General features: G+C 39.9%; 1 protein-coding gene across 2 annotated transcripts in view; it reads right to left on the bottom strand.

The window, feature by feature from the left end:
* Nucleotides 1-7,300: 7,300 nt before the first annotated feature.
* Nucleotides 7,301-23,760, bottom strand: part of chchd6a (coiled-coil-helix-coiled-coil-helix domain containing 6a) — a 118,697-nt gene continuing 102,237 nt past the window's right edge. For both annotated transcript variants that reach the window (XM_050064420.1, XM_050064421.1), the window contains one exon: nt 7,301-7,932. In XM_050064420.1, the coding sequence (XP_049920377.1) occupies nt 7,909-7,932 (24 nt within the window). In that variant the 3' untranslated portion in view covers nt 7,301-7,908. The remainder of the gene's footprint in view (nt 7,933-23,760) is intronic.

The following is a 23,760-nucleotide window of genomic DNA, read 5'->3' as shown; positions in this document are numbered from 1 at the left end:
CTGCTTGTTCTCGCGATATTTCGGCTGCACTTTGGAAAGCAGAGCTAGAGGGATAAACAAACATGGCAGCACACCAGTAAGGTAAGACAACACGTTTACATGTCATTTTCTATATGTTCTCTGACATTTATCCTAATGATATGAGGCGGTCTTTGTGGAGAAAAAGCTTGTTTAGTGGAGAAAAAGCTTGTTTTTCTTTGTGGAGAAAAAGCTTGACTAACTTTGCACTTGAAGGTATGCCCATTCTTTTACGTTTTAACAGGTCTGACGCTACGGCTGTATCTAGGCTAACGGCTAACATGCTAACTATTATCTGTATGTCACTAGTCACTTGAACCAAATTTAGGACGATAGGAGACGGGTTGAAATAAACCGAAATTTCCCTTTAAGGTGAAGAATAAAATTATTGTTACTAAAATATTATTAATCATTGTTCTTCTTCTTCTTCTTATTGTTATTGAACATCCATCATAATTGTCCTGGATTAGCTCAAGGAAAGTATATATATATATATATATAAAAAAAGAGGACAGGACGTGACGTCAGTGACAGCGTTTGACTTTTGATTTCGAGCCAGACTCTGTGGCACTTCTATTGAAGTTAATGAGGCGTGCAGAGCAAATCACACTATAAACCATCATATCTTTGTTGTTTTACCTTTGACTGTAAAATCCATCCACCAAAAAAACCAAACAACACCCATATTACATGATTCTGATTGTCGTTTGTTTTCCTTGGTATTGCTCTCCAAACAGATCATGGCTCTGTCGATCAGCTGCAAGTTAGCAGGTAGAATTGTGGGCTACATGACAGAGCCATGATCTGTTTGGAGACCAACAACAAGGAAAACAAATGCACACATTTAGATAAAAAGAACATTAGTCAACATCATGTAATGTATGTTTTGTTAATTTGGTGGAAGGAAGTCAAGATGACACAACAAAAATACTATGGGTTATAGTGTGACTTGCTGTGCCTGTCCATGGATTCCAAAAGAACCTATATCAAACTCTGGCTCCAAACATCATGTCCTTTTCTTCTTTTTCTAGTTTCACTGGATTAGCTTTGACCTGTTGTAGTTATGCACCAAGTTTTTCTGTGCACAGTGAAAGATTATTACCAACATTCCAGATGCACTCACTTTTAGTTTTACCTCCAATTAAAGCAGATAATTGAGCTTAAGTGTTGGCTTGTTTACAACCTAATTGGTTTCTTTACCCGTGGGGCTCTGTTGTGCTGATGTCTCTATGTTCCCAGATCGCCGTATTCACTTTGGTGAGTACAATGTTAGTATTACTAAAAGAAATGATGGCCAAAAATATGGTATCTAATAAACCAGAAACCCCAGAAAACGCAAACCCTTTCAACACATGCATATTACTACTGTACAATGCACAAACTTGTCCCAACATTATATAGCGCAGGGACAACTGTGTATGCACAGCTGAATCTTTAGTCCAGACACATTCCGCACACTCTCATATTTCACAGAGAAGTTGTCACACACCGAAATCTTCACCTGTCTTACATGCGTTCTCTTGAAGCTGCAGATAAGAGAGATTTTTTGCCACAACCTTCCCCTTGTGAACGTGTAATGACAGGCGTGGGTGTTTACCTCAGCACACGAAAGGTTCAAGCAGACGCCAGAATGCTCCTCTTTCTCTCTCTGTATTCTCTGTACAACCCCCACCCCAGTCCCCCTCCGCCCCCTGCGCCCCCTCCTTCCCCTCGCTGCAGTGGTAATTGGGTATGACACGGGATCAACAGGGAGAGAACGAGGACGCATTTGAATGCGCCGAATGTCGTCTTCCTCACTTCTCTTTTCTAACCTGCTGCCTTCCAGCTCCCAGCCCTCGCTCAGTGCTGTTACCGTAGCAACATCTGCGTGACCGCATCCTCCACCCTCCCTCTTCCACCCCACGTGTCATTTCTTTTATTAAGATTGGCCGCTAGTGCCCAAATATGTGTATGTGTGTGTGTAACAGCTCGACAGCGAGGTGCATCGCAGCAGAGCGTTGCCAGCTGAACTCCGCGCTCCAAGCCAATTACTGCAGCCTCACGACAGAATTGAAAGCTACGACTCAGGAAGAATTACCCCGAGCAGAGAAAATGTAGCCACTTGAGTCAAACTTGTTACATTAAGTCAATCAAGTACATTATTGCACACCTGGGTACACCTCAGTGTAGCTCAAAGGGGATATCTCTGCTGTAGGAGTCACACAAGTCCATACCCCTTCAGAAAAAAATAAATCCCTCCTCATATTTCTTCTTCTCTTGTCAAAAAAAGGTCAATTATTATATATTACAACAATTTTCTGTTTAAAATATAACTAATATCTTTGTTTCTCACTTAATTCCAGCTCAGGCCTGAGGGTGAAAGTCTTCTTCCCTGTCACTGCAATTGTAGTTCCCACAGACTAAAAGGCTGACGTAAAGGACCCGCAAATGTTTCGAAGAACCTTTTATTTAAAAAAGAATTTTAATACAAATTCACTACTTTTTAAGTGCTCTGGTTCAAAGTTCACCGACAGCCATCTATTTTCACCCAAAAACATAGAAAATCTGCAGCTCTATTTATCAGTTTAGATTGTTCGGGTGTAACTTCCCAAGTGTTGGAGATATCAGCTGTAGAGATGTTCGCTGTCTTTCGAATATAATGGAACTAGTTTGCACTCGCCTTGTGGTGTTCTAAGTGCCAAAAAATACATTTGGAAAAACTCAACAACAATGTCTCTTTCCAGAAATCATGAGTTACTACAGAAAATCCACACACCTTGATGTGAGCAGTTTTATGTTGGAACTATTGTTTTCCTAAAATACTACACCCGCTAACCAAATCACCACGCTGGTCTTCCTCAATCCAACCCCCTGAAGAAAAGAGGATTCAAGAGTTTCACTGAACTAGCAGATCCCCCGGGAACAATGCCATTAATGTATACATCTTGCACTGTCATGAGCACAAGCCTCTTGCCATGCATCCTTATGCTCTGCGATACAGTTGGTGGGAATAGTCTGGTATCAAGAAACCACAAAAGCTGTGCAGTTATTCTAGCAAAACAACTACAGTCAAAATTGCAGGTCACTTAATGTGCTCGGGTCCACAGAGACTTTTTCTCCTGCGTTACAAAAGAAATAGCTGTAAAACAATAAGGAACATTTCACACAGATCCAAACAGTTCTATTTGTATGGCCACAATTTAAAGGTATAATACTTCAGATTTCAGTGCCAGTTGGTGTGGTGACAACCATGGTTACAAGCGGTTTAATAGACAGCTCTCAGAGTTCTGGAGGCAGCAAACCGTCCTTGAGCAGCTACTTTATCAGAAATACAATAGAAAGGTAACAGCGTATCTGTGTAGACTGCAGCTAAAAAAACTCATGTTGTTTTGGGACGGTCAATAATTATCCTTTTTCTATTGAACCATGAGCAACCACCATCTGATTTCATGTGACACACGGCACAAGTACTGTAGTTTTCCACACAACAGCAGGTCACAGAAAAAAGGGGTTGATACCTTGCTGAGGAGCTGGAGGTGTGCAGTTAGTTGCCTTGCAGCTCTTCATCTCACAGCACTCCTCACTGCTCCTTCTTGTTCCTGCAATAATTCAAACTGGTCTACAAACAGAAAATGCTTTAAATGACCATGCCTTGTTTTGTAGAACGATTTTGGATCAATGATAGCGGTTAGCACTTACCATTTCATAATGAAAGCCACTCTATGTTTCACAAGTTGAAAGCTTTTTATGTGAACTAGCGGCAGTAGGAAGCAAAGTTTGCATTAGCAGTATTGTAATACAGCTCTGCTGTACCAGTCAACAGTCAACATTGAGGCTGATAACAATGAGATAAAATTGCTTAATAAAACAGAAATGCAAGATTACCTGCAAGAATCATTTCCCGTGAATCCCTCCTGCAAGTGAAAGCAACATGAATCCACCACAATTATGGCGGACTCCGCCACTAGCGATAAAAACAACTACATAGAGAGGTGATTACAGAATGCAAAAATACTGGAAGTGTTTCCCAAAACATAAAGGCTGACCATAAACAGCATCATAAGCTAAGTTTGATTTCCCGAAAATCTTAAAGGTACAATATACAACATTGCACACATTAAAGGGGAACTAATGTTTTTTTTCAACCTGGGCCCTATTTTCTGATCTACTTTTGTCTAAATGAGTGATAGGATGTTCAGTATTTGACATTTCTCCAGTACAAAGCTCGGGCTGACCTGCCTGCAGCCCGTGAGCGCGCGCAATATTAAATAATAGGGCACTCAGACAGCGTCAAACAACGTCAAAATACGTCCACTAAAAGTGCATTTTTTTCACACAGATAGGCTCGGATTGTTAGTATAATTATCTGACAACATAACGGAAAGGAAAAATGAACGTCTGTGTTTACCTTTAGCTGGATTCAGACATGTTCCTCTGTCTGTTGCTGCTCCCTCTCTCTCCTCGTCCGCTCTTCAGTTTCAATGAGTAGTGTCTGTGTACATCCGTGTAGTCAAAGTCAAAACACTCACTCAGAGAGTGAAAGTCTGGCTCTGACATCTCGCGAGACTTCGGATTCAGATTCAGAATACTTTGAGTCCCAAAAGGGCAATTCATTTCTACAGCCGGCCTGTCCATAGCAACAAAAACACAATGCAACAAACAGCCACCATCCACAATCAAGCATCATCACATCAGCAACAACAACAGCGACAACCACAACCAGTGACAGCACAGCAGAGCGGGACGCAAAATAATTCACAGTTCACAATAATTCACGGTAAAATAAATCACAGTTCATTCTGCAATTGTGCATTTAGCAGCCTTATGGCAGACGGGATAAAAGAATTTGCATAGCGGTTTGTTTTCTGCACTGGCACATAGTACTGCCGACCTGAGGGCATGATTACAAACTCATTGGCCAGAGCATGATCAGGGTGGGATAATATCCTGTCTGCTTTCTGCACCACCCGTGTTTTCCAGAGAGAGCAGAGGTCCTTTAGCTGGACTCCAGTAATTTTAGAGCACACTCTGATGATGTCATTCAGACACTTCTTGTCTTTCTCAGATAGACCACCAAACCAGCATATAAAAGAAAATGTTAAAAGGCTCCCAATAAAAGTTTGATAAAAGGTACACAAGATATTTCTGATACCGAAAGAGTTGAGTTTCCTCAGCAGATGGATCCTTTGGTTTGCTCGCTTTACAATTTGAGTTGTTGCAGGAGGTTAGCGCTGGAGTGACCTACAAATGCGAGGAGTTACTCTGTTTGGAGTAGTCATGGCTGAATTTTTACCCAATTTTGACCAACTGGATCTGAATGAGCCATTTGAATTTGATGACTGCCCATATTTATTTGAACATGGAGTACACGGACATACACGGATGCAGAACTCATTGAAATTGAAGAGCAGACGAGGAAAGAGAGGGAGCAGTGTTACTTCGGTAACGTTAGCACATATTCTAAAATTGCAGGCAGAGGAACATGTCCGAATCCAGCTAAAGGTAAAGACAGACGTTCATTTCTCCTTTCCGTTATGTTGTCGGATAATTATACTAACAATCCGAGCCTATCTGTGTGAAAAAAATACACTTTTAGTGGACGTATTTTGATGTTGTTTGACGCTGTCTGAGTGCCCTATTATTTAATATTGCATGCGCTCACGGGCCCGAGCTTTGTACTGGAGAAATGTCAACTATTGAACATCCTATCACTCATTTAGACAAAAGTAGATCAGAAAATAGGGCCCAGGTTGAAAAAAACATTAGTCCCCCTTTATACAGTATGTAAAGATATAATGGAGTAATGGCATCCTGAGCAGAAAAATGTCACACTACCTGTTTGTTGTTATACGAAATTCTCCATTCATTGTTGCTAACTAATCGACACCGCTTTGCCCTGGCACATATGGCAGGTATCACCAGTAACGCCATCCCAACCCACTGTGGTGTGAGGGCCTTGTTGCGGAAGCGTAGTGTCCACCCTCGGGATCCCCCAGGTTAACACTGGTTAAACTCTAACACTCTGTCAGGACTGTTGTTGTTGTCAGCACTGCTAAAAGTGTTAGCACGACCAGCATGGCTAGGCACCTCCATGTCTGATTGTGACATGTTAAAGCTGCATGACTATATTATTTTTGTGCAATTCATGTTTATAGGGAGTGAGTGACCAGAACCATATTTACACAGGACTAATATTACCTGGGGATCTCCAGTAATTTGTCATAATTGTGGAGGCTTTCTATGATCTCAACCCAGTAAAAATCTGCAATGTTCATAACTTGTCATGCAAAAATTCCACTGCAAGTTACTCGCCATATTCTCCCAAACACAGAGGTGTGATGTGATCAGATTAGTTAAGTGCAAATCAGTGTCTGTGAGATTTGGGGTCATTGGACTATTGTTACGCAGATGCATACAATATACAAAAACAGTTAGCTAGCATTGACTGAGAAAACAAAAATTTAATTCACAGTGTAGCTCAAAGGCTACCAGCAGCAACTGGCATCTTTTAAGGTGGAATGTTTTCTTACATGAACCTCAGTGCATGAGTTAACTTTGTGAAACAATCATTACTCTTTAAATGTCAATATGACAACTCTGACCCATTTGTTTTTATTGTATCTCTTGCATGACCTACACTAGTGATGACTGAATCTTCAAATTACTTCATGCTACTCCTTTTCGAGCATGTTGACTTATGTTGGATGTAACTTTTCTTTTTAATTGTTTGTCGTTTGTTTTGTTCCTTTTATTATTATTTTCTATTATTAATAGTATTATTTTCTTGTTCACTTACTTTTTTTTGTCTGATTTCAGTGTTGTATGGTTTACATGTTCGAAATAAATTAAAAAAAAAAAAAAAGCTTAAAAATAATAAAATAATAAAAATAACTAAAGTAGTTTTGGTAGTTCTGTGAGATAATGTTGGTAAATTCCTGCAAAATACAGAATTTGCTTATTCTGTTTGAATGTATCACACAAAACACAGACGTGGCAGGTCATTTCGAAATCACATGAGGTCCCCTGATCATCTTGGCCCTGAGGGAACAGGGCTAACAGCAGAGAGGGACCCAGTGCATATGCTCCATGGGCCGAAATTGCCAAAGTCTGAAGAAACTTTTTCGCCATATGTGCCCTGTGACAAACTCCCACTGGCATTCACCCATATGGTGCCATCTTGGAACATGGTGTCTCGTTGTCTTAATACAGTGCATTCATGTGATAGATGAGCACTAGATCACACCTGATAAGAAAAAAACTTGGCAAGAAACGTATATGGAAAAAGACACAAACAAGGCTGTCAGAGGATATGAACGCTTTAATAAAATCATACAATACATCACAGGTCTGATGGATTTAAGTCATGGCCAGGATTACCTGAGCTTATTCCTGTGTTCTTAAAAAAATACAAAACCAATAAACTCAAAAGCAATAAAACTCAATCAATTCTTTTATCAGTCAAAGATCACGGACGGTCCCTATGCCTTCATTTCATCTCACACCTGAAATGCTTTTCTTATTTTTCATCCCAACAAAGGAAGCAGAGGTTTGGACGTAACATTCAGATGTGGAGGAATGACCCTGAGTTGATCTTTACAACCCGAATCTTAGAAATGCTCCCTGCTTATCTTGTGAATGACTGAATTGAAAGTGTACTGACTCAGACCATGAATCTATTACGCACACTCATTTCTTTTCAAAAGCTTCCCTGCAGAATGTAGCAGTGCAGAATAATAGAGCAAATTCACTGAATGATACCGCAGATAAATAGCATAAGAAAGTTTTAAAAACAAGGCATGCCAACAGCAAATCAACTTTCCCATAATTCAAACATGGAAGCGACAAGTGCCGCTCTTAGTGCCAAAGTAAAAGCTTTCATCAAATGACAGTTTTACCCTTTCCTCCCTCTCTTCATCCATGGTTGACAAGCAGGTTCTAAGAGAAAGAGAGAAAAAAGAACTAAGGGTTAGTCCATCTGCACTCCTGCCACACCCTCTGACCTTTGAGATGCTCTTTGGTGCAAAGACCGTCTGTGTTTTGTGCATACTTTTCCATCTTGAACTGACCACAACTGAAAGGTTAGAGTTGCTAATAGTAGGGATTATCTCAGTAATGGAGAGAAGTGAACCTGTTGACAGATGTTACTCAGTGCTACATCACTACTCCAGAGGCTTTTTCATGGTGCAATTAATGGGATCTACAGGTGGGAGACAAGATGAGAATGTCCTTCTTAGTTACCCTCGACTTGTAACTAGTGTCCCTCTTCGTTGATGCAGTCTGTGTACGGTATTTGTTGTTTGAATTTTGTAATAATTTTCACCCTAACATACTAAATTGGCATTTTTTTGACCAATGCGCTTGAAGTTTGGGCATGGACAACAGCCCATTTTGTGCTACTTAATAAAACATCTCTCACACAATAAAGTTCTGATTGCCAGAGCTCTAAAGCAGCAGGTACATTTTGCTAATTAAGATGTTTGAGGGTTGCAGAAGCCCTAAAATCAAAGTATTTCTAATTTCTCATGTTGTGCACGAAAGTATTTTAAAAGAGATTGAAAAAGATAACCTTGTGCAGCTGCAGATAGATTTGTAGTCAAGCACGACAGATACAGAATTATTCAGACCGATCAAATATTCTATAGTATAGTATAGTATAGTATAGTTTTATAGTTTTATATTTTCTTTTTACGTAATGTAGTATACAGTTTTATTTCAGTGTTGGTGCTCTCTTGTGGACAACCTATGTAATGTCGACATATTTCTAAATTTTTGCAGGTGTATCTCATCTGTTATCTCGCTACTTACTGGCAGATAATTTGTCAGAAGTACTGTTATATCAAGGAGGTTATGTTTTCGCCAGCGTTGGTCTGTTTGTCTACAAAATAACTGGAAAAGTTCTGAACGGATTTTGATAAAATTTTCAGGATGGGTTGATAATGGGACAAGGAACAGATGATGAAATTTTGGTGTAAAGTGAATAAAATAATAAAATGGTGGGAAATCTGAGCTGCTTGGCGGAGGTCTGCACTCTCCGAGTGCTCTAGTTGTTAATATTTACTACAGTCATTCTGCTGTTTTCTGCTACTGAACAAGAACACAAAAGTCAATGTTGTCATGTTATAGCTTGCTCTGTTTATCTTGAACAAAAACTACATTTGATGCCCTCCGTGTCAAATTTCCCTATGCATCGAAAATGGTATGGAATTCAGATATTGTTCAAGGTATTGTATTCAAGTTAGAAATTCCAGTATCGCGACAACACTAATTGGCAGACATACAGTATATACCAAAACCAAAAAATGATAAGATAATATGAAGAACACTAAAATGTTTTTCCATCATTACACTATCAAATACACAACTGCAACATAGAACCTTTACAAACTATTTGCTTGCCCCACAGAACTCATCTGAGTGCTGAAAGGGACCTTGTTGAGAGGTTATACTGAGGATTCTAACATGAACCTTATTAAAGGGATCCCCTTTAGAACCTGGAACCCTCTTTCAGTCTTAAGCTTTTTGTTTTCTCTTTCTTTGCTTGTACAGCACAAGGGTTATATTAGTGACCCGTCTTCACGGTGATGTTCAGAACTCAGTATGCATGAGATCTACTTGGAACCAATATCAGATAGCATTATGATCATAAGGGAGATGCAATGACCTCCAAAAAAGCTATAGCCTTTCAGGCCCACCTTACTTCCACTTGAAAAAAGCTACATGCAATTGATCCAAGCAGTCCAACCTTCATCTTTCAACCAAGGATCAATGAGGTCCTTGAAACCCTAGCATCTCATCGACCCTGAAAGAACACAACAGGTCTGACACCACGATTCTCGTCTTAAATACTGTGACAGGGCTTCACTCAGATTGTGTGCTCTCCCATAAAATGTCTATGATCACTTAACACCTTGAAATTCTGGCAAGGTGATCTTAAGAGAGACATGGTCTGTCAAGCCAAGGTGATGACTAGCCAATACGAATAGAGCTTTGCCACCATGCAGACCTGTTCCCATACCCTTGGAGTGCAACCTAACAAAATGATTAGTAAAAGCTGGGTGACGTACGGCAGCTTGTTAGTCAGATGGTCTCAACAGAACATACTGAGTTAGAGATTATGAAGGGGATGCTCATGGGTGTTTAGTAGTAAGTGGAAGGCCTTCTATGAGATGGTCAATAAACTCTCTGAAGCCTTATTAGTTATTACTTATGCTTCCCAAGAGAGACAATATTGAACAAGATTGCTCCATGCTAAGATCATCAAAGCTAATTACAAGATGAAGACTAGACCCTGACTACCCTATCTGATTTTCAGATACAGACGTGATGCATATATAACTAATTCAACATTTATACAAGCTACAAGAACGTTGTGGTAAAAAAAAAAAGAAGCAGCATTGTCCAACGGTCCAAAATTCAAACCGCATGACAATCCATCCAATAGTTGAGATAGTTTAGTCAGGAGCCAAGTGTTGGACTGACTGATCTACATTACACCGCTAGCATGGTTAAAGATATATGAAGTAATAAAAATATTGGCTTATACATAGAAATACAATATTAGAAAGAAGAAGATACAACAAAAATTGACTTATTTTGTAGTATAAAAAACTACCGGGTGGAGTCTTGTGGGTCATTAGCGTGAATTTGAACTCGATATACAACAAACTGTACACTCACAAGAATCAAGATCCATCCATCCATTTCTTCTCTGAGCTTGTTGATGTCAGACAAATCCCACTACTAATCCTTAAGCACCTGCAGCCAGTGTACCAATGTCAGGTGGTGTAAAACTTTGGTACGGATTATAATTTGTCAATTAATATTAGATGGATTGCTATAAAAGTTTGTACACACATTAATGGTCCCCTGGGGATACATAAATTCTTATGACTTTGGTGATCCACTGACTTTTCACCTCGTGCTGTCATGAGTTTGACATTTTCAGTTTTAAATTAATTATCTCAATTATTTGAAGGTTGGCCATGACATATGGTACAAGTTCATGTCCCCCTCAGAACAGAAAGTTGTAGTAACTTCTCTGATTCTTTGACTTTTATCTTACTCCATCATCAGGTCTTTTTTATGTTTTCAATTAACTTGGTTAATTACCAAATACCTGTCAAACTACCAACGGTTCCATCAGCCTCTGCTGTACTTTGTGTTTTCTGCTTATTTGCAAATGTCAGCATGCTAACAAGCTAAACTACGATGGTAATGAGGGTTAACATAACCTAATACACATCAACATTTCATCATATTGTGATTAAGAGCATGTTAGCATGCTGACATTAGCATTTAGCTCATAGAATAACTGTGCCCAAGTACAGCCTCACAGAGCCACTGCTTTGGCTAGTGTGATCTGTCTTTGAAAAAATGAGGATGAAGCAAGGTCTTTCCACCCCATAATAGCTGTACTTTGCTAATTCATTTGTGTTTTTATGCAAATAAGGATTTACATGGTGAAAACATTTGACACATGCCTGTGACACTGCCAGATGTTTTAATTTAGTATAGCACAAGAGTTATATATCTATTATTAAAACGTGTTTTCATTATAAAATCAAGCTAACCCAACATCTCTTGTAAATTTGCTTTGGTGTCGCAGTCAGAAATCGATCAGACTCAGTCCTGTTTGGCTTCAGAGGCTGGACAGCTGCAGGGAGGAGGGTTGTTTCAGAATGACTACTGGTCCTACTGAAGTCCAATAGCTCCAGTAACCCATGTGGAACGATGCAATGAGCTAAATTGACTGAAGGCTCGGGGTGCATTGACCTGAAGCCAGTTGGTAGCGAGGCAGACTGCATATGTACTCTATGTGCATTTATGTGTGTGTAGAGAGGGCATGGTATCTGTTCTAAGCACCGCAGAGTTCGCTCCAGCTGTGAAACTCAAACCATTAAAACCACAGAGAGACTCACAGAGCAGGGTGATCAATATAGCTCCCCTCTTCAGTCCTCTCATCTCATCCCTCTGATATCCTCTCCTCACCTCCCATTCTCTTCCCATTCTTCTGCTCCACTCTATCATCTGTTCTCTCCTGCTCTCATTTACTCCTCTCCCCATCCCTCCATCCACCGTCTTTCCTTTTTGTTCTATTCTGCGCTTCACTGGGTAAAAGTGGGTAGTTTACATATAGTACAGTAGAGGACAGCAGGTGGTGACCCTTGACCTATACAATCACAATCTGTCGGGTGTGTATGTAGCTGTGGACCTGCCTGTTGCCTTCAGGACACCTCACACACCTTCACATTTGTACTGATACTAGTACTGGTTCTGGAACCTGGAATTTGGTACTGGTACCCAACGGTACCTTTTCCTGTACTTTGCTCCGTAATCACAAAAATAGATTTTTTGAACAAGCTGTAGGGGTGATTTAGTAGATTAAAACACAGTTCTGCTCCTCTGCTCTTTTTTAATCACACATGTAGCTAATCTGATGTCTCTGTCTGCTTGTGTGTTTGTGTGTCTGCTCAACTACTAGTAACACTAGGCTATAACTAAAATAATACAGAGAAGAAATTAGACCAGATGCTGAAACTATCGTGGCAGATTGGTACGGCAGCAATAGTTTTGCCTCGCTTGGAAACCGATGGAGCGGCTGTGATGCTCCGTTGCCGGCTTTCTGGCCTCGGGGTGCCTCCTGTCTTGAACCTGGCAGCTCCACGGAGCTCCGTTACCGGCCTCGAAGCTCTGTGGCTGGCCTACAGCCTTCTCGGCACTGCAGGACACTTCCACCTCTTGTTTGAACCCGGCATTCTCACCCCAATGTGCTCTTAGGTATCGATGGATTTAACGTGAATTGGTATTCGGTATTAGCAACATAATTTGGTCGGCACCCTTAACAGTACTGAGTCTGGCAACCAACCCTAAATGTGGTGGAAAACAAGTACTACGAATCTGGAAGACATTCATTATCAGTTAATCTGTATTTTTTTTTATCAGCTGATCAATTGTTCCAAAACCCTAGCATATTGAATTTTACAATGATACAAAACAGAGAAAAGTAGCAAATCCTCACAGCTGAGAAGCAGGAAACCTGTTTAGGAATTCTGTTTGATAAATTACTTAAACGATTAATCAATTATTAAAACACTTGCCAATTGGATCCCAGGAAGAAAAGCCTCTGTTTTGATGCAACTAATGGAAATACAAAATAAATGAGATCTATAAAATGCAGATAAATAAGACTTATGCTTCAGTGTATTCAGTGTTGGATAGCCTAATGTATGACTAAATATATTCAATTGTATGTTTGTTTCGTTGAATATATTTAGCCTAATGTATGACTAAATATATTCAAAAGAAACAAACATACAATTGTTTGATGGTATACTACTGACCACAGCATGTACAGGGAAAGTAATTAGCACTCTGACAGGTTCTGAAAAGTATCTGTGCACTTCTACTGTATTAAAAAACTGGTAACACCTCACAGCTCACCCACTAACAAACTAATGGATTTCCCACCTGTTGCTCTAATTGAAGATCCATCCTGAGTTAAAGTCATCACTGACTAAGAAGACTTGCTGTGGTTACAGATAGCGCACCAGTATCTGGCCTTTTACAACGAACCTGTTTTCATTGCACGTGGCCCCGGCCAGCAGATCAGAGAGACAGAGTGAGGGGAGTGGAGAGTGAAGGAGAGGAACAGGGGCTGAACACAGTAGGAGACAGAAAGAAAAAAACAAATAACAAACAGAAACTCAGGAGAGGTAGATGAGCAGCAGAAGTCTGCCTGTTCTCCATTCTGCCTGACCCAGCCTGGGAGCCTTGACTCAATTGGAAATCCATTTTATCTGATGACTGGCAGGCAATTGGGGCTCCCAGGTGATAGGCTGAGGCTCTGTGGTTGATAGGCCTGACCACTCCAATGCTGGGGGATGGAGGGATGGAGAAGGAGGTGAATGTGGAGGAGAACACATACCGCAAAGCCTGTCTTCACTAACTAAGTTCATTTCAGGCTACGTAGATAATCAGCTTTCTCCACTTCCATCAAAAATACAGGAACTAGGACAGCAACTAACAGCTACTTTCATTATTAATTAATATCTTCATTATTTTTTCAAATGATCAATAAGCCCAAAAGCCAAAAATGTTCAATATACAATGATATAAAAAACAAGAAAGCAGCAAATCCTCATATTTGAGAAGCATGTTTAGAATTTTTGCTTGATAATTCATTGAGAATTTGAAATGTGATATGCATGTGTTATTAATACTTTTCTTGTACAGATAAGGCAGGAATGTTAAAAAGGGTGAAATACTGGCCTTTTTCCAGACCTCTAAATCGCTTTCCTGGTTGGTAGTGTGTGTCATTGTTGGATCATTGGTTTTGGAAAATAACCCTCACTACTCTGCCTGTGACTGACTTATCCTGACGTTCTGACACTAACGAACCCCACTCCTCTTACCTAAACCTAACCAAGTCAACCAATAAAGGCAATGAGTACCAGCTACCAGCATAGTACTCACCTCCTTAGGCTCCTTATTGTTAGAAAAAGTTTTCTAACAATAGCGTTAAGGAGTTTGGAACGCCCCTTTTCACTTAACTATTGTTAAACAAACATTTTTGGATTATCCTCCCCAGAATGTATTTGTTGTGTGCATGCATGCCCATGCACGTGCATGTGTGAACAAAAAAACCTTCATGGTGAATGCTTTGTTTAGAAATAGTTTACCGAAAATAGTTTGCAGAATTTTTTTTGGATGTTTGATAACCTTTTTGTCTGTCTTTCGTCTTTTTTGTTTTGGGTACTCTGCTTTTCTTTACGCCATTTAATATAAAATGTTTTCTGGAACCACAGAAAGCTTGGAGAGCTGAGTGCTATATACAATTTATATTGTTTTCAGGTGGACTGTTCCTTTAGGGTCATCAGTTTCCTTTTTCAGGGCCAAAAAATAGCAACAGTAGACAATGGTGACAAACTTACATGACTTTGTCATATCAATCAAAATAAAATTAAATCTCCATGTGACTGTTATGAAAAAATATGTGTATAGAGTGTAATCTATACCATACTTTAATGATATGGGCATCACTTGCAAAATACTAGCTAGCTAACCTTGCATTGTTATTGGTGATTTGTGAAAGACAGTCCCACATTTATGAGTTATTAGTTATTTCCATGTTGCGTTCCCCCTCGTTAAATGGCATATGATGCCCAAAATTTAACCAAAGTCCAACTACAAAGTTGCTGCATATCAGTGCAGACTGGCAGGGAAGGATTTCTAATTTTGTGATTTCTTAATTTATTGTCATTTTTATGCTCCACATAAGAAACCTAATAGTGTTTCACACATGCCACCAATAAATAAATGTGCTTTAGTGCAATATAAATATAAATAAAAGCAAAAATCAAATAAATAGAACAATAATGAATAAGCTAAAACTGTGAGGATAAAAGAGCATAATTAATAAAGAATAAAGTGCCAGCAGAAACAGTTCCATGTTCACCTGGTCTGATTTAGCAATTTAATTGCCGTGGGAAAAAAACTGGAGCATTGGTTGCTAACGTTAGCCTCCAGAGCATCCCCTCTGGACCGCTAGTTGCCAGGTTATGACACAGTTTTTGTTTTATCTGATGACTTGTCTGATTGATTGATTGATTGTGTGAAACTAAAGTTGTGAATGAGTCATAAGCATCCTGACAACCACAAAAGGCTGCCTAAGTGGGCCTAAGTTTTGTTATATTACTGAGAATTTCACTCTTCTTGAAGAACAGGAGAGTTGTGATGGACAGATATTTACCTTACCTTACCTTGCTTAAAGCACAGAGAAGAAGTGTAACATTAGCCTCTGGACACTAAATACACTGTATAGCAAAGGGGGAAGCTAGTGCAGCTTCAGCAAACAGATATAGCAGGTACTACCCTGGGGCTAACTGTAGGGCAAAACTTTGATGTATGCCAATAACAAGCAAAGGTGAAGATGTAAAGATTATGCAAGAACTGCAAAAAAACAAAGAAACAAAAAAAAAAACACAAATGCAACAGCAAATGACAAGAACACGAATCATCATTTTCATAGAATGCAAATAAGCTGCTCCCTTCTGTGCATTTGCTAGACAAAGAATTGTAAATAACTGCAGTACTACCATAAAAAAGCAATTTCAAAGTTTCACATGAAAGTGAACTTGTCAACACAGCTCTGGGAGCAAACAATAACACAATGGTATTTATTTATTTACAAAAAGGCCAGAGAAGAAAAAAAAATCGATCTCTTTGGGAGTACAGGGTGTGAATTGGTAGAGCAATCACAAAGGAGAGGCAGGCCTCAACTCATAAAGAGAAAGAGGAGGTGGAGAGACAGACGGATTGAGTGACAACGGGACACAAAAGAGAGGCTGGTACAAAGTGGAATGTTCCGATAATGTTGCGGCTGCTTCAAGGCAACAAAAGCCAGTGAAAAACCCACCTAAAAGCCCTGCTGTTGTCCCCTCTTATCCCAGCTGGTGGTCTTCGTTCCACAAAACCTCTTGCTAAGCGCACCAGAGAACGGGCGATAAAATGCTGACCAGAATATTGGTGCGAAATGCGCCCAGAAAAAAAACAACTGCGTGTGTCAATTGCTTATGCAGCCGAGGTGGCTTTCAACGGAACACAATACAGAGCAGTGTTGAATTATTATCAGGACCCCCATCAGCGAACGCAGAATGAGGGAGAGAGAGTAGGGGGTCTCGTGGCGCGAGCCGACAGGCGTGGTGGCGCTCAGAAAGGTCAGCGAGGTGTACAAAAGCTGGTGAAAATGCCTCCCTCAGGAGGCAATTGTGAGTACCCTCAACTCTACCCCCTCCATTCATGTCTCCACACCCCCGACTCTCCCCTTGTTTAAAAGCTTTGAGACATCTGAGGGCCACTGGGGGCCACGAGGCAGATAAAAGAGGAAACAGAATCTCTAGATTTGGCTTGATGTGCTGTTCGATCGAACACCACAGTGCAACAAAAGACAGGGAGAGGGAAATGCAGGAGCGGGAGGGGAGAAAGTAAGGATGGGTACAGAAAGAGAGGTGGCAGACAGAGACTCGGCAGGCTTTAGTCTCTTCAAGAAGAAGAGAAAGTAAGAGAAAGTTCTATGTGTAACACAACAGTGGCTCAAATGTGGAGAGTGGTGGAGGTACGCACAGTCATTGTCAAACACAGGCACATGCATGGGCAGTAAAAGTTTCATTTCTTTGCAACAAAAGGTGTGAGGTTGTGATAATTTCTTATGAAGGTTTTGTGATGCCGTTTTCTCTAAAAGCCCCCAGCTTTCCATCTGAGCGAGCCATTTCTCACAACACTTAAGAGAAAAAAGAAAAAGAAAAAGAAAAGTGAAGCCTAATTCACTACCTAAATACCTAAATGCGCCGGGTTGTTATTTCAACAGAGTGCTGAATCGCTAGATTAAAAAATATAACCCACGGAGCACACAATACAAGACAGACGAACAACAAAAGAAAACGAGCGAGAGCAGATAATGACGCTCTGCGGTGATTGGTAGTGATCGGCTCTACAATGATCAATGCCGGCTTGAAAGGAGGCAACGCTGATGGTTTATGACGGAGGGAACAACTGCCAACAGTATGAAAATGAAATCAATAAGTCAACTGCGGAGCAGGGAGAGAGAAATGAAGGAAGCGGCCAAGAAAAAGGAGAGAGGGGTTTTAGAAAAATAGAAACACATAGGACAAGACAGCATAAAACAAGAGAGACAAAGAGAGTGGAGTAGACACTGAGAACAAGAAAAAAAGAGTTGCAGACAGACGTAGAAGCTAGATGAAAGGTGCTGGTTTAAAGGAAGCCGAGACAGAAAAACAAAATTGACAGATGAAGGAAGATTCATTAAAGATAGATAAAAAAGAGACTAGAGCGAAAACAAACTGACGAACAATCAGATAAACCGACTGACAAAAACTTTTCTACAAAACCCGGGGAGTGTATTCGGGGATGTGTGTTGTATATAAATGTATGTTCAGGTAAACATACACAGAAACAGTAAGGTGCTTGACACATTCTCTCAGCTTCCTCACACAATAAACCTCCTTCATTATGGGCACTTCAAGCAGCAGCGAAAACAATGTGTCCTGTTAGAGTAATTGCTTAAGAAATAAAGATTGCTATTAAGGGCTGCCCTCTGAAAGCTGAAGATTTGAATCATCAGTCAGTGACCACTCAGTCCGCTGGGATTCTTCAAATTGAGCAATTTGGGTTTTTTTTTCAGTCAGTCAGTGTGCAGCTACATCTGGGGACGTTTCGGTCCCCAGATGTAGCTGCAGAGTGAATGCTCCTCTTTTCACACTGCTCTCTAGTACAGGCAGTTGCGGACTCAGACCCCTGGTGAGTCTGAATTAGACGGAGGCAACTGCCCAGAGGAAGAGAGGCTTTTCCAGGTCAGGCTCCATGATAAAGTTATCTTCTGCCTTCTGCTTAGAAATGGTGAATTTACAGCTCACAGCAACTGAATATGGTATAATCTCTGGTAGAGGTCAACAGATGTATCGGTTTTGCCGATATATCAGGGCCAATAGGACATTTTACAAAGTATTATTATTGTCAGAACTTGCCTCCGATAGTGGCTGACGGCTACGCTGCCTCCACCAGTGCTGCTGGGATGTTCATCACTGACTACAGCTGTGTGCAATTTTTTATTCATTGGATTAAAATGTGCTATATCGTGATATGTATCATTATCAGGATATGAAATGACCTCTATCGTGATATGAGATTTTGGTCATATCGCCCAGCCCTACCCTCTAGTGTTTCATACACAGTCTGGCCATATATTAGGTTTGTACCTCGTCTTGTTTTTTATGTTTTATGAATCACTGAGAAAGTATTTTGAGTATTTAGAAAATACAAAGTTACTCCACTCTGAAGTATCTTGCTTAAAACTACATTTGAATTTTTCACCAATTCCATAATATAAATATATTTTTCAAAGACAAGTAACCAAGATACTGCCCATCTTTCTGCATGGAGCCTCTATACATGGATTTAAAGCAATGTCATTTACCTGAGAATCTCAAGTTCACTTTCAAAAGAAACAAAAATTAAAACAAAATAACCTAGATTTCTTTTTACAATTAGTTTGATGTAAAGTGATTAATCGGATCAAACTATCATTATCATATATCAGTAGACCTCTCGTCTTTGGCTTTTGTTTGATGTCTAGTGTTGGCAAAACTTTTGTTGCACATTTCCAATCTGCCATTAGCATAGTCAGCACTCATTGGCTCAGAGGGCAAACTTTGCTTCTTTACTTTATAACGTAATTGTCACTGTCACCTCGTACGCCCCATCAAACCCCCACTCAAACTCACAAACGCTATAGGGAAAAAGCAAATGCATCGTTGAATATTCATATTGAAAAGCAAAACCAATTCGACTGACGTAATTCTGAGTCAAGCACAGCCTTAGTGTTATTTGTATGGAAATATTTGAAAAAGTAGAAAATATAGTATTTCAGCTTCAAGGTAAAACTGCCTTGTTTCCTGCCTTCATGTCTGGAAACCAGAGATATGAGTTCTTGTGGCCCGCTTTGTTTATGTGTGTGTATGTGTGTGTGTTTACATGGACATTAATGTCTCTTCTGAACTTTATCCCTCTATTCCTGATAATACATTTAAATGTTTTCAATGAGTCAGAGACCCATGACTCAAGCATCAAACTCTCTCTCACACACACACACGCACACACACACACACACACACACACACACACACACACGGTCAAAAATACTGTGGCGCAAACATAATGCAAAGTTCAGACACAATTCAAGGTGACTACCATTTGATATGTTTGTATGAATTTGTTGCAGCTGATTTCATAAATGAAACATACAGCGACAAAGGGAAAAGGGACACAGTATGACTGAGGAACTCACAGTATAAAAACTGAACATCCTTCACTTGCATCTGCAGATCATCTGGTCGGTAGAATCCATCAGATTTCTCGAACTTATGCCATACAACATTCCAATCAAATAAAAACAAATGCTGACATTACTTTAACGAACCCAATTAAATACTGAGTACTTTCCATCATTATTATTATGATTATTATTATTATTATTATTATTATATATATATATTATTTTTTTTTTGCTTACTTTTGCACTAAACAAAACCGGCAGTCTTCATTATGTTTTTAAGTCAACACTTGTACAAATTCAGCTTGTAAGAATCATCCACGCTTGAAAGAAATCATCGTCCTTGATGCGAAAGCACAATATTACCATCTTGAACACCCACACAATAATGCATCATCTGTGCGGACCCTTCGTGTCAATGGCTCCAAACTAAATCCACTACAATTCCATACTAAAAATCAGTCACCATGGCTAAATTGCTGCAAAATTTATCTTAAACCTTTCTATTGTTTAAGTCAACCTGAAACCCATTGCTGCAGAGTGTAGAGAGGCTCAAACGCACTTTGTTAATTACTTAGATTTCTGTGTACCCTGCCTGGTGTTACAGCCTCTGCTGTTAGTGAGAGATGCACTGTTCTCTCTACTCACATCCTAACAGGAGCTGCAGCCTCAATCCCTGGGATTGGTCTGTAATGCTGGTGATTCTCTGACCGGATTGGTTGGGCTTTCCCAGACCGACTCCAAGCTTGACCCTCTATTCCCACTCTGATGCCACCAGTTTAGTCCAGCAATCGCAAGGCTTTTCCTACTGTACCACTGTAATCTGAAAAGATGTCCGAGACTCACAAGTGGGGCAGCTGTGATTGTCATTCAACACCTCGCCAATGTGCTTTTTTAAAAGACTGTTAACTATTATGCTGTGTACTTAAATCTTGAGTTTCATTTTTGATGTATAACAGGTTGTTACATAAAAGGCACTAGTTTGGTAATTCTGGGACCGGGCAGGGATTAGCTTGGTTTTCGTGGTTTTGTGACATTTGATGTTGCTCCTTTAGATAGCATAGGTAGGTAGGTATTTGTTTCACTTGTACTTTCTTTGGGGTTTTTTTTTTCGTCAGCTGAGCAGCTCTGATTTTTACAGTAAGTGGACAAAGGCAACTTTTCATCCCCCCCCCGGTGTTTCCAAGTGGTGCAATTGTTGCAACTGCTGTCGCAAAGACTTCCAGATTGATTCTTACTGAGACAATTTGTCAGCACGCATGAACGCAGCAGCTCCTATTTATTGCCGCTTGTGTCGTTTATACTATTGCTTGCTTTGGACTGTAATGTCGAAGCATACAAAGAAGCAAAACATGCACTCAGCTCGTGTTTGACTGCATGCAGACACCAGTGGAGATTGTCAGACTGTCCTTCTTGCAAATATACAATTCCTTTCTAACAAGACGGACAAGCTAAGAGTGAGGGTAAAATCAACTGTTGCATCTAATTGCTTTCCGTTTTCCTGTGAGCCTAGCAAATACTACAGATTCTTTGGTTGTTCCACTGTCCGTCATTTCCACTAACTGCAATAAAGTTAAATTGATAGTCTTTGGGTAAGTGGGGATCATCCGCAAAGATCGTAACCCAAAAAGAGGTTGTCCAACAGGAGAAAAATATATTCATCTAAATTCACAGCCCGAGCTGATCGCGTGGATGCCCAGTAGCTTCTAGCTGATCCAACAACTGTATCATCTGGCAGACTGACATATGTAGAGGACGTTCATGGATAGATGGTTCTTGCAAAATAGTATATCTTTGTGTAACTTTGCACGACATCATCAACAAGTGGGAGTTGACTGAGCAGGTCCTTTGCATATCTGAATGGGACACAAAATTACGTACAACGGCATAATGGCAAAACTATGGGTTTAATCACAACTCCAGTTGTAGAACTTATATTAATAGGTCAGCACGGGTCCAGATTTGATCGAAGATATTTACAGGAAATGGGTTGGTCCTGTAACTTAGCTTTATTGGTTTGCAAAACTGGATCCTTGCACTGATACATAGTGAAAGCAAGGCTTATAGGGAACTAATCTAAATGCTGATGTCATTATTCTATAGACATTACATTGTGCAATCAACATTTGCTGCAAAATGATGCAAGTTAAAGTAAAAAAACGTGTGTATTTGTTTTCTATTTTGTTGCTTTTTTCCTGTGGCCTTTCAACAATAAATGGCAATCTACGCTTGATTACACCGAGTTCTGTCCTTCGTTTAACTCTTTCTTCTTCAATTTTATTTCTCTGGTTTATTTTCTTGTAATGTCTCTCCAGCTTTGCTCTGTTAGTGCTCATCTGAGGGTTCATCTCTCCTTTATCTTAACTCTTACTATTTTTGTTTTTTATACTGCTTATATAGTGTTGGCCTCACTTGTTTTATCTGTGAGTGTGTACTTGTTTTCTATTTTGTCGTTTGATTTCTGTGGTCTTTCAACAATAAATTGCAATCTATGCCTGATTGCGCTGGTTTATGTTCTTCTCATAACCCTAGACTTAACAGGGATGTAACAGTGATCAACGACAATGTTTCAACTTGAGTCAAAGAAAAAAAAAACTTATCCAAAGGGTTTATAACTTCACTTCATGAATACACTGAGATGAAAAAAAGGTAAAAGGAAAATAATAGTAAGAAATATAGGTTCCTGTAAGTTTTGAGATCAGAGTGTGAGCTGTACACGCACACATTTGTGATAATCCCACAGAAATAGAATTTCTATGGATAATCCATAAAAAATAAATGAGTTAAAACATCATCAGGTCATCATCGACATGAGTCAATACAGTATTGATCAATAGCACAATCACACAATCACAATGTAGCATTATCAGGGGAAAAAACCACAGCACGTCCTCTGTATGGCAAAGTACTGTCATCACTGGCATGAGTGACTAAAGCATCTGCTGTCACAACAGATGCTGCGACCTAAGATCACAGGAATGCCTGTAGTAACATTGTACATATTAGTGAATTTGAGTGTGTTTTATGAACCTTAAATTACAAGGTTATTATCTACCCGCGGTCCCTGGGGACCTCTGTGACGCCCTGCAGCCTTTACCAGGAAACACCGGCGCACTGAGCTTCAGAGAGCCAGGGATGAGAACAGGTGGACAGTTACCAGATTTGTGCAGAGCAGCACAACAAAAACACACCACAGACAGCATGATAATACCATCCAAAAGTTTCACTTTCAGTAGTTTCTATGCTATGAGAGATACTTTCAAAACTAGTAGGCTTGAATTCACCCAATGCCACTGTTTTAACATGACTGTGACGTTTGAATACATGGCATACACTATTTATTGCAGTTAAAGCAGTCTTTTGCGATACCTAAATCTGGCATATTGATATCGCGATGAAAGTGTATTTTTTATATATTGTGCAGCCCTAATGCATTAGATCCACAACCACAGTTGATTAATAATAATAATAATAATAAATCAATTTTATATAGCGCCTTTCAAGAAACCCAAGGTCGCTTCACAATTGCTAACAACCACAAAATCACACAGACAACCACAAAATCACATGACATGAACAAACAGAAAACACAACTAGCTGGCAAAAGCCAGCAGGAAAAGGTGCCTCTTTAGCTGAGATTTAAAAGAGTCCAGAGTTACAAATACACTGAACAAAAATATAAATGCAACACTTTTGTTTTTGCTCCCATTTTTCATGAGCTGAACTCAATTGGCATGCTGACTGCAGGAATGTCCACCAGAGCTGTTGCCTGTGAATTGAATTATCATTTCTCTACCATAAGCCATCTCCAAAGGCGTTTCAGACAATTTGGCAGTACATCCAACCGGCCTCACAACCACAGACCACGTGTAACCACACCAGCCCAGGACCTCCACATCCAGCATGTTCACCTCCAA

This window comes from Epinephelus moara, chromosome 16, assembly GCF_006386435.1.
Source record: "Epinephelus moara isolate mb chromosome 16, YSFRI_EMoa_1.0, whole genome shotgun sequence".
NCBI classification, from domain to species: domain Eukaryota; kingdom Metazoa; phylum Chordata; class Actinopteri; order Perciformes; family Serranidae; genus Epinephelus; species Epinephelus moara.
The sequence above is the reverse complement of the archived record's forward strand: the minus strand, read 5'-3'. Positions and strand labels throughout refer to the sequence as shown.